At 39.7% G+C, this 12052-nt stretch overlaps 1 protein-coding gene across 1 annotated transcript; it reads right to left on the bottom strand.

Moving 5' to 3' along the window:
* Nucleotides 1-119: 119 nt before the first annotated feature.
* Nucleotides 120-11913, bottom strand: mep1ba (meprin A subunit beta a). Its single transcript, XM_060916081.1, has 14 exons — nucleotides 11854-11913; nucleotides 10762-10780; nucleotides 8958-9017; nucleotides 8804-8847; nucleotides 8581-8659; nucleotides 8298-8415; nucleotides 6723-6901; nucleotides 4744-4962; nucleotides 4361-4513; nucleotides 3781-3996; nucleotides 3175-3642; nucleotides 474-656; nucleotides 265-326; nucleotides 120-190 (listed from the first exon to the last, which is right to left on the bottom strand). The coding sequence occupies exons 1-13, from the start codon at nucleotides 11911-11913 to the stop codon at nucleotides 271-273; spliced, it is 1854 nt and encodes a 617-aa protein (XP_060772064.1). The 3' UTR covers nucleotides 120-190; nucleotides 265-270.
* Between the last annotated feature and the right edge of the window lie 139 nt (nucleotides 11914-12052).

The following is a 12052-nucleotide window of genomic DNA, read 5'->3' on the forward strand; positions in this document are numbered from 1 at the left end:
AAGCATGGGTGAATTTGACTTTGAGTACAAAGTTTCTCCTTTTTGTATGTATTTGAATAAAGGACAAATGCATAAGTAATTATGTTCTGTTTAATTGTAAAACTTGTACACCTGATTTAGTTGGATTAAATGCATAGCCGTTGGATGCCAAGACAATTTTTCAGTATCAATTGAGCCAGCTGGAGCATTTCTGCAAAGAAATAACCATAATTAATACCAAAAATGGTCATGGATTTTTATTTTTTTTTTTAAATAGTCACTTACAGCCACTTAGGCAGCAGGCTGTGGTACCGGTACAGGCTGAGTCTCCAAAAGTCCAGTCACATCTGACCAAAAAAAAAAGCAGATAGATAAAAACAATTATGCTCTGTGTGATATTTGAGTGGAGGTATATGTACGAACAGGATTGTAATTAGTGAATTTTAATAGCAATAAAGGTTGACTGTTTTCTTTAACATTGGCTCCAAATTTACCTTCTAGACTAAGGAGAAAGATGACATTTCCTTTGATGAAATCTCGACTTCTTAGACGACTGTGTGTGATGAAAGAGCTGGTGCCAGTACCTGGTCCTCTGTAGTATGAGGTGCCGTCTGGATTTTGTACCAGACTGCCCACCTTCCGTGGGTCATCCCAGAAATATTCCACGTTGCCCAGAGCTTCAGGAAGGAAAGCCATCACTCAATGTTATAACCAGAATATTAAGCAGCTGGTGTGTTAACTGTTACATCTGGACAAAATGGTGAACTTCAAAGGCTCGAAGTCTTTCAATTTAATTCTACTTCTTTAATGCTATTGAGTTCTTTTTTTGTAACTTCTGCACCCTTTTATTTCTCATATTTTTGTTTATAGTCTCCCTGAATATAATAGTAAATTATTAAAATAGTCTTTGTAGGAAATAAATAATTCAATACTTTAATGCCCAAATAACTAGTACAAATTGATTAGGAACATATTTACATCTTTAGTAAAAATGTATAATTGAATGTACGAGTTTAGAAACACCACCCTGTCATCTTGTCACCCCAAATAGCTAATCTTGCAACTGGGTCACTGTTATGCTAGTAAATGAGTTTGACTTCACCACAAGCTGTAATTTTAGTATTGGACTCGCATACATGTCAACCTATACGGAATGTCCGTATTTTATATGGATTTGATTCAATAAACGTAGTATATGGCATCGGCGTCGCCAGGGGTATTTTACTGGGGCACGTGCCCCAGTATAGATCTGTAGTGCCCCAGTAAAAAAAATCCAGTGACGAAACGCTCTGAATTTTAAACTTGGGAATAGCTGCAATTTAATTAATTCATAACGTGGGGTAGGCTAACCGATGCGCGAAGAAGACCATCTACAATGCTTTTACATTGGTAGTTTTGGCTGGCCTCGCGCACACTAAGCAATGTGAAAAAAGTGTGCGCGTGACATGAGTAACATCTTGGTTGCTATGGGGACCGCAGACTCCAGCAGCCCTCAGATGCAATGAAATTCAGAGCAGGGGAAACCATCTCTCCGTGTTTTTCAACTGTTTACAGGTTAGTAGACAGTAATTCCACTGTCATTTTTGTAACACACACACACACACAGTGGTGCTTTTAGAGGCTTTTGGATTGTGTTTAGAGATGTTCAATGCTGAAAATGCGTGTGCTTACAAAGATATGTTTGGTGATTTAAAAGGTATCAAGTGTGAATACTGTTGGCCATTAAGTACTCTTGGTTGAGTTTAAAAACTCGGCGGTGTTGTATTGTATGTTAATATGTTCTTTTACAATATTACCAACAGTATAAGTATTACATTGCTATTATCACAAATGTTGCAAATATTCATACTGTTATTATTAAATGATTGACCTGGATTCAGTGTCCTCGTAATCATTTTGAGTTTTACAGCTCTAGTGACTAGTTTTAAGCAGGCCGTTTCTAAATATAAATATCAATATATAAATATATATTACATAAAATATAATATATATATTACATAAAATGTAATATATATTATATAAAAAATATAAATATAAATATAGTGCAAAATTTTTAGCTCGCGCGCTTCGCGCGCTCGCATACATTTCCTGTGCCCCTTTTGTGCCCCAGTATGGTCTTGGGTCTAGTGACGCCCCTGGTATATGGGCGTATAAATAGTTATACGGATTCTTTAAAAAAAACTTCAATATTTATTTAGAGCTATAATCAATTCCCACGATGATAAGAGCGCATAACATTTACAAACATACTGTACACCACAGAAAGCACAAACAGCCAGTAAAGAGTCTTATGAAATCGCGCATTATCTTGTGGTAGCGAGACTTCGTTCCACTTTTGATCATGCGCACACCGCATTGCGAGAATCCCGCCAACCGGGAAGTCATAGACATATAAACATAGACGCCGCCTTCTGTGTAGAATCATACGTCATCCTCGCCGCCATATTGGATGTGGCAAAGTGGAGATTCTTCAACCGTCTTTGGTATAGCGTCTAGTAGCCGAGAATAAAGATGCCTCATTCATGTGCTGCGTTTAACTGTACCAACAAATTTACCGTCCAAACGAGATCACATGGGATTACCTTTCACAGGTGAGACTGGAAAAATACTTTTCATTGTATTTGGTCATTATAATGTAATTTTACGAACAGATTTTCCTGACTTTGTGGCTAATATGAAGTCTCGTGCATAATAGCCGCTCGGTGAAACCTGTCTCCAAACAACGAAGTATTTCCTTCGTAACTACGCTGATAACACTTTGTGGAGCTTTGTATTCATTCTGAAGGTTTATTGTTATTAATATTGAATAAAAAGTAACTGGGATATATCATTGTTAATTATCATTCAAATTTTAGGTAAATTATTTTAATTTGCATCTTATACGGATTTTATAAGGGAAATACGGATTTTGGAGGTTGGTTATACAGGTTTGATTGACCAAAGGTTGACATGTATGGACTCGTCATTCTTAGTCATTTATTTAACAGTTGGCTCACGTGTCAAAATAGGCCATAATTCTGATTTTGTTAGATTAGCATGCAAGTTCTGTGCCTAGAAGTTTAGATAATTCAAAAATACGAATAGGAGTATTCCATCCAAGACAAGTTAGCTATTCAAAGTTGGTAGTGTGGTCCAGCTATTTCTGCTTTTACTCAGTGTTAGTTTTTAACTCTATATAATTCATTTTGTTCTTACAATCAGTGGAGGTCTTGCTGGGGTCAGTGGTGATCAATCTTTGATTATCCATACGTTGCTGAATATTTGGGTGCTGGTCCATCAGTGCTACAGTAGCCTGTCTCCATGGGCATGGCCATTTCAATTGGCTGTCATTGGGACCAGAAGTCAAGTGCAAGTACATGGCCATATTGGTAGAACTGCTCGATTTCCCATTAATATACAGACCAATCTGGAAAGAGTAGCCATCGCGAGACAAGAAAGTGGGACTGTAGATCTTGGTGCCAACAGGTGTTGTAGCGAGGAGGCTGGTGAAATTCTGGATGTGCCATGTATGATGAGGGCATTCTGTCTCTGACAGGTTGATGTCATCCAAAGAGAGGCCTCCTTTGGACATGCCCGTTCCCTTCACCCCTTCAAACACAACCCTAAACTTCTGAGACGCATCTAGTGTCACATGATGGAGCTCCCAGGAGTTTCTCTGGCCACCTGTCTCAAAAAAGAATATTTTATCCACAATGCAGAATTTGTACTTGTAACCTTGTGTAAGAAGAACCTAATTCTTTCTAACCACTCAAACCGTGACTCTGAATCATGCATCAAGTTATCAATCACTGAATAAATTACCACGGAATGTCTGAATGAGTCTCAGCACTCCATTAGGACTGTCATTGTTATATTCATGAACCCATATGTTTAGCAGGTCATCAGCTCCCCCGCTGTTATACATGTAGAACTGCAAGCATTGATGTCCTCTGTTCGGATAAAAGGGTCGACTCTCCAAGTAAGCATTATCTCCAGGGTTCCCAGTGGCTGTGCTAAAATGCATAAAGAAGCCTATACCTGTGATCAAAAAAGTAAACAATTAGTTTTAAATAAATGAAAATGGTTGCAAATTCTCAACTTTAGCATTAAATATTTTAGTATGTTACATAATCACATTGGGTCGGCATAAATTCAGTAAGAAACTCTTTTGGTGTTGTGTGCCATTACAATATCTAAAGATTGTAAAGATCAAAATGCTCGTGTGGTGCTGTCATTAAAAAAAAAAAGAGGCGAAATAGTAGCGTTTTCACTTTTCATCCTAGTTTAATCTTATCTGAGAAGAGATAAGTGTTATCAGTAGTTGGTCATGATCAATAGAGTACAGTTTAAGAGTTATAAAAGTTACACAACTGTTTTCAACTGTAATAAATAATGTTCATACCATTACACTGGCCCATGTTAGTGTGGTCAGTGCTTGCACCTCCGGCCATACTCTTCGCACGCACCCACTTTGCCTTTGCATCCTGTCCCTGGATCATACCACAGATATTGGGCTGCTCAAAGCTACAGGAGTCCATGAAGGTAGATGATGTGGCTGGAAAGAAAAAAACAAAAACACAATCATCAAAAGAGGAAGGTGGAAGAACAATCCTTCTCCTTCGGGCCATGAGTTCAGCTTGACTTTAATAATGCATTTATTATAGGACATTTTAAATCATAAATATAATCAGAGAGTGTAATAAAACAAATATCAAAGATTAACGACAAGGTAGTGTTTTACTGATATTATAAGCAAGGAATTATGAAGGTAAGGGCTGCACTTACTGCAGTTATACAGCCTGTTTAGTTTGCCCACGTCACTGGAACTGAACTCCATGCGCTGGCCAATCATATCCAGGAACTCTGGAATCTTAGTGACAATGGTCGGTTTGGTGTCCTTATTAAAGGCAGTCTTACTGTAGTGCATGACAGAGGTGTAGTCATAAGGAAATCCGAGAGCGCTGGAGACTGTGTCATCATAGGTTTTGAAGTTGTGCTCTTTACCTACATGTAATGCAGTGTCATGAGTCAACCATGATGCAAAAAAAGGTTGATTATAGGAAAGTAAAATTAGAAAGAAATAAAACAAAATTAGGGATGTTTACAATCCTACCCTGAATCTTTGACTCACCACTCCATACATAATACATAGAATATCATACATGAACATTTTCCCACTATGGTGCCCTAATTAACAATTATTCACTAAATGCGAAGTGAATTTTGGTGAATAATAACCAAGATGAAGTCGAGATTATTATTCACCAATATTCACTGAGCCTGAAGCAGATAATTGTTTTAGTATAAATACACAGGTGGTTATTTTTTAAAAATCGGGTTAAACAATAATTTATTTCAAACTTCAGAAGTGGCATGGAAATGTAATGCACGCAGCATTCTCATCTCATCTCATTATCTCTAGCCGCTTTATCCTGTTCTACAGGGTCGCAGGCAAGCTGGAGCCTATCCCAGCTGACTACGGGCGAAAGGCGGGGTACACCCTGGACAAGTCGCCAGGTCATCACAGGGCTGACACATAGACACAGACAACCATTCACACTCACATTCACACCTACGGTCAATTTAGAGTCACCAGTTAACCTAACCTGCATGTCTTTGGACTGTGGGGGAAACCGGAGCACCCGGAGGAAACCCACGTGCACACGGGGAGAACATCCAAACTCCGCACAGAAAGGCCCTCGCCAGCCACGGGGCTCGAACCCGGACCTTCTTGCTGTGAGGCGACAGCGCTAACCACTACACCACCGTGCTGCCCGCACGCAGCGTTGTGTCACATAAAATACTATGTTTTGAAAAAGATAAAATAAATTACAATTCCACCTTCCCTTTGAATAGTTTAGACCAAACTTCATAGCATCTTTAGTGCATTTAGGAACAGCATTTTTGTTCATAATTTGTAATTTTTCCTCACTTATGATGGCAAAGCGATCGGCTGCCATTTTGCCGAGTCGCTCGAGGCGATTATCGAGAAGTAGTCTGAATTTCTCGACCAATCAGCACACACGATTTTTTATAATCACCTGAGTATTTATCTCATCTCATTATCTCTAGCCGCTTTATCCTGTTCTACAGGGTCGCAGGCAAGCTGGAGCCTATCCCAGCTGACTGCGGGCGAAAGGCGGGGTACACCCTGGACAAGTCGCCAGGTCATCACAGGGCTGACACATAGACACAGACAACCATTCACACTCACACCTACGGTCGATTTAGAGTCACCAGTTAACCTAACCTGCATGTCTTTGGACTGTGGGGGAAACCGGCGCACCCGGAGGAAACTCACGCGCACACGGGGAGAACATGCAAACTCCGCACAGAAAGGCCCTCGCCGGCCACGGGGCTCGAACCTGGATCTTCTTGCTGTGAGGCGACAGCGCTAACCACTACACCACCGTGCCGCCCGCACGCAGCGTTGTGTCACATAAAATACTATGTTTTGAAAAAGATAAAATAAATTACAATTCCACCTTCCCTTTGAATAGTTTAGACCAAACTTCATAGCATCTTTAGTGCTTTTAGGAACAGCATTTTCGTTCATAATTTGTAATTTTTCCTCACTTATGATGGCAAAGCGATCGGCCGCCATTTTGCCGAGTCGCTTGAGGCGATTATCGAGAAGTAGTCTGAATTTCTCGACCAGTCAGCACACACGATTTTCTATAATCACCTGAGTATTTATATTAATTTCAAATATAAAGCCAGTTGGATTTTAACATATTAAATTGATTGCCCAGTAGTGTAGTTACCAGCTTCAATCTGGTCCCACATGATGTTGACATAATCATCTCGGTCGGCTCTGGATTGTTCGTGCCAGAAACCTAGCGCGTGCAGGAACTCATGCTCGACAGTTGCAAGGCGATCGCAGTTTCTGCCAATTGATAACCTCTGCTTCCCTACATGACGATTCCCCACAGACGAAAAACACCTAATAATGGTGATAAGGATGGGAAGATATGTCATATTTCATGCTTGTTACATATTAACTTTCTGGGCTAGTGCTGAGAAAATCTGCCTACAAACAACTGTGAGAGGTGCTGTTGGGCCCATGAGCGAGTTATTCAGTGTTGCTTGTAAGTCATTAACATCCATCAATGAATCAGTGTGATTTTAAAAGGTTTTAAAAGAGTTCTTGATGTGTAATTCAGTTCCAATCTTGATTTAAAGAATTCTTTTTAATGAATATGCAGCTATATAGTATATGTTCACTTCCTTATTATCCAAGTGCATTAATTCTTCTTGGCCTGATATCCCAGATTGATTCTGGGATCATTTGGATTCATTCCAAATCAAGATTAAATGTTGTGCAACATTTCTACTGTGCAAAATTATGTCTTTTTATGAATTAAAGCCACTTGAATTTAAATGTCTTCTTTGGTGCATATTCTTCGCAGTATCAGGGAAATGTCATGTCTCCTTATTCAGGTGACACTGGGCATACCTAACAACCTGTGTTTTCTCCCCCCCCCAAATCTGTCCCTCTGAGTTACATGTCGGTCCTGGGATCGAGATGCTGACCTCTTCTGCTCCTCGGACCTGCCTGATCCATCCTGGTGCCCTATGTCTGGTTGGAGTCTCATCGCATCGCTCCTGTGGAGGACGGCCCCATATGGACAGTTGAAAGTCACACCTGGAGGACGCTCTGGACACTTACAGTAATGCTTTTATGGCTGAGGACTACAGTTGACTTGCTAACTTTAGGACTGCAGTTGTCATGAACAGTTTTGCACTCAAGTTTCCATCAATGAAGAGTTTATAACATCAACGAAACTGACTTCATGTTAAAACTGTTAATGTTATAGTCATGTTGTCTGTAGTTGCCCAAATGAGGATGGGTTCCCTTTTGAGTCTGGTTCCTCTCGAGGTTTCTTCCTCATGCCGTCTGAGGGAGTTTTTCCTTGCCACCGTCGCCACAGGCTTGCTCATTGGGGATAGATTAGGGATAAAATTAGCTCATATTTTAAGTCGTTCAAATTCTATAAAGCTGCTTAGCGACAATGTTTATTGGTAAAAGCGCTATACAAATAAACTTGACTTGACTATACGAACCACAACATCACTTTCCTGCTATAGTGACACCAAAGCAGGACATTTTAAGCTATTTGACACTGACTGGTTCACCTTCAGATCTAAAATCATTTGAAGCAAAACTTAGCTCACTATTTTCAGGTGGACCAGGGGTTTGTTTGGTCTCCATCCGGTTTTCAAAATCTACCAAATGTTATGAATTCTCTCTCTCTCTCTCTCTCTCTCTCTCTCTCTCTGCACACAACCCTGGGTTCTAGTGCAAAAAAAAAGTGAGTGAATTCCCAGATATTCCTTACCCAGAACCTTTGAATACAGAAATGTAGTTTGGCTCGCCACTCCAGGGTTTGAAGTCAATGCAAGTCTTGAGTCGGTATTGCTCGAATGCTTTTAGGATCACTCCTTTAGCATTGATCTCTGCACACAACCAAAATGGTGAGGATGATTATGTATGTATGGAAAAGTGACATTACTGGAATTAGACTATCAGACCAGGATTTGTCTATCAGACTTCTTAGACTATCAGTTTTTGTAATATTGTTTTTACAAATGATTGAAAAAGAGGTGAAGGCAGGTTCTTACCTAAGCTGTCCTCCAGGTAGTAAGGCACAGTGGTCGGCCAACGATACTCTTCACCCAAAATGCTGTTCTTGCCATCTCCCTGTTAACCACGGATTTATTCATGGAAGAGTGACATTTAGACTACTGCCAATTAACCTTTCATTGATGAACACTGATATAGGAAAATTGTGCCAGACATTAGAGAAAACTGGCAAACAAACGGTTCATAAAATGATGCACTGACCTTTTTAATCTCTATGTCTCCCTCTACCAGATCAAGTCCTGCTTCTGTTACACAGAAATTTGAGGTCAGTTAGTGCAAGCATGGTATGCTTATAAAACACAGAGTATTTGTGTTATTTTCAAAGACATACACTTCAACACACTTTCATTCTTACCTTCATTTATGTCAACGATATCCCAGTCTTTTCCATCATCGATGTCCACCTCTGTCAAACCTAATATTAAACATCCCAGAAATTATCTCATCAAAACATATTTTCCTGGAGCTGACAAGTATTACATGCACATAGTCTCATCTCATCTCATTATCTCTAGCCGCTTTATCCTTCTACAGGGTAGCAAGCAAGCTGGAGCCTATCCCAGCTGACTACGGGCGAAAGGCGGGGTACACCCTGGACAAGTCGCCAGGTCATCACAGGGCTGACACATAGACACAGACAACCATTCACACTCACATTCACACCTACGGTCAATTTAGAGTCACCAGTTAACCTAACCTGCATGTCTTTGGACTGTGGGGGAAACCGGAGCACCCGGAGGAAACCCACGCGGACACGGGGAGAACATGCAAACTCCGCACAGAAAGGCCCTCGCCGGCCACGGGGCTCAAACCCAGACCTTCTTGCTGTGAGGCGACAGCGCTAACCGCTACACCACCGTGTCACCCGACAGGTGAAGTGAACATTGATTATTAACATTGATTATTTCATTACAATAGCACCTGTCAAGGGGTGGGATATATTAGGCAGCAAGAAAACGGTCAGTTCTTGAAGCTGATGTGTTGGAAGCAGGAAAAATGGGCAAGCGTAAGACCTGAGCAACTTTGACAAGGGCCAAATTGTGATGGTGAGATAACTGGGTCTGAGCATCTCCAAAATGGCACATCTTGTGGACACCTTGTGGGGTGTTCCCGGTATGCAGTGGTTAGTACTTACCAAACTAGCTACACCAGTGAACCGGTGACAGTGTCATGGGTATCTAAGTGGCGGCATGGTGGTGTAGCAGTTAGCACTGTCATCTCACAGCAAGAAGGTTCTGGGTTCAAGCCCAGCTGCTGGCAGGGGCCTTTCTGTGTGGAGTTTGCATGTTCTCCCTGTGTCTGCGTGGGTTTTCTCCAGGTGCTCCGGTTTCCCCCACAGTTCAAAGACATGCAGTTAGGTTAACGTGGGGGTGGCCTTGGGCTGAAGTGCCCTTGAGCAAGGTACCTAACCCCTAACTGCTCCCTGGGTGCTGTAGTATGGCTGCACACTGCTCTGGGTGTGTGTGTGTGTGTGTGTGTGTGTTCACTGCTTCAGATGGGTTAAATGCAGGGGATGAATCTCACTGTGCTTGAAGTGTGCATGTGACAAATAAAGGTTTCTTCTTCTTAAGGCTCATTGATTCACATGGGGCACGAAGGCTAGCCCATATGGTCCAATCCCACAGAAGAGCTACTGTAGTACAAACTGCTGAAAAAGTTAATGCTGGTGAAAACAGAAAGGTGTCAGCTATAACTTTTTCAGCAGCTTGTGTTACAGTAGCTTTTCTGTGGGATTGGTGCCATTGCAATGAGATAATAAATGTCAGGAAATGGGAATAGGGTGACGGGTATTGTTATGTTATTTTGTTATATTTTCTACCTTTTCTATTGTATTTTTTGCGTTGTTGTGATGTCGAGTTGTTGTCTTTTTTTCTGCCATGTTATGTTTACCTACCCTTCCGAGTGTATAGTATTTTGCTTGTGTCTACATGCCCTACCCTACTGTACCTATTGTTCTTGTGTGTACCTGTTGCAGGAACTACAGATGGAAATTAGCTAATAGCTATACTCTGTTGCAATGCATCTTTTTTCATATATTTGAGTTCAGATTCTGTTGTACATGGTCCCTGACAAATAAACAAATAAAATAAAAAATTCACTTCACCTGTCAGTGGTCATAATGTTATGGCTGATCGGTGTATATAGATATAATGTCTTACCTGATAGAGGTGAAACTGACTATAAGAGAAAGACATAATATGATTTTTTTAGCAGATCGTTATCATCACTATAACGTTTAACAGCACTGCTTATATATATATATATTTGCTCTTTCTAGATTACTGAACATGTATGAGATTATTGCACCATTTGCTGAATACAAGACAAACAGGACATCAAGTTATATTTCTAATATTCTCATATTGTTCTCTTATTCTCATTTTCTTTTCGAGCTTTCTAGAAAGAAGTAAAATTTACTTCTGTAAAAATGTTGAGATAATATGTTGAATAATATTTTGTTTCATAATAACCTCATACAGTAATAAGAAATACTACATAAGTACACTGCAAAATAAGGAAAGGTTATCTAATAGTATGTCTCATAATGAGAGTATTAAATAGCAAGACCATCGATTCGTTTGAGACAGATTTATTAATATATCTTGTTCAAAATATCTTCACTTGCTGTATGCATGAGGCAAATAAAGGATTATTATTATTATTATTATTATTATTATTATTATATCATGTTTTGCAATGTACAAGAGTGAGTCAAATCAGAACCTTTTTTGCATATTTTGCATTGTTTATGGCACAAATGTATATAATTTTTCTATATAATCTCCATTTCATTCAGTGCAAGTGTTTTATCCCTGAACAAATGTTCGGATTCCTCTAGGAAAAAAAACAAAACTTCCAGTTATTTATTTATGTCACACGTATCAAGAAAGGTTTTCATTTGGTTCACCCTGACACAGCTATGGGACAAAATTAAGATCCCACTTTTAATGGTAACCAGCATTCAAAGTGGTCTCTTATTTTTGTCTCCATAGCTATATATTAACCTATATTCATGAAAGTATGACTTTTTAAGTTATCGTATTTGCAAAGTTATCACTTAAAAAATCCTGAAAGCAACAGTTATGAAATACAGAAATAAATAAATAAATTTGCTTTCTATTCATAGCATATTTCAAGATTCCTTTTTTTACACAAGATATACTGTACAGTAAGAAATCCTGTATTGTTCATATATCTGTTTGCACAGATGTGTGCTTGAATTATTAACAAGGAAATTGCTTAAGACTTACCGAGTAAAGTCCCTCAGCACATAATAGACAAACAAACAGAAATGTCCAATAAGAGGCCATAGCTGCTGCTGCTGCTGCTGTACGCTTGTGTGTATGCTGCTGTTACACACTCTGCATACATACGTGTTTATGTAAGAAATATTCTTCTAAATAGAAGAAAAAGTGCTGTGTTTGCAGTGATCTGTGATAAGGAAGAGGT

Source organism: Neoarius graeffei, chromosome 3 (genome assembly GCF_027579695.1).
Source record: "Neoarius graeffei isolate fNeoGra1 chromosome 3, fNeoGra1.pri, whole genome shotgun sequence".
NCBI classification, from domain to species: domain Eukaryota; kingdom Metazoa; phylum Chordata; class Actinopteri; order Siluriformes; family Ariidae; genus Neoarius; species Neoarius graeffei.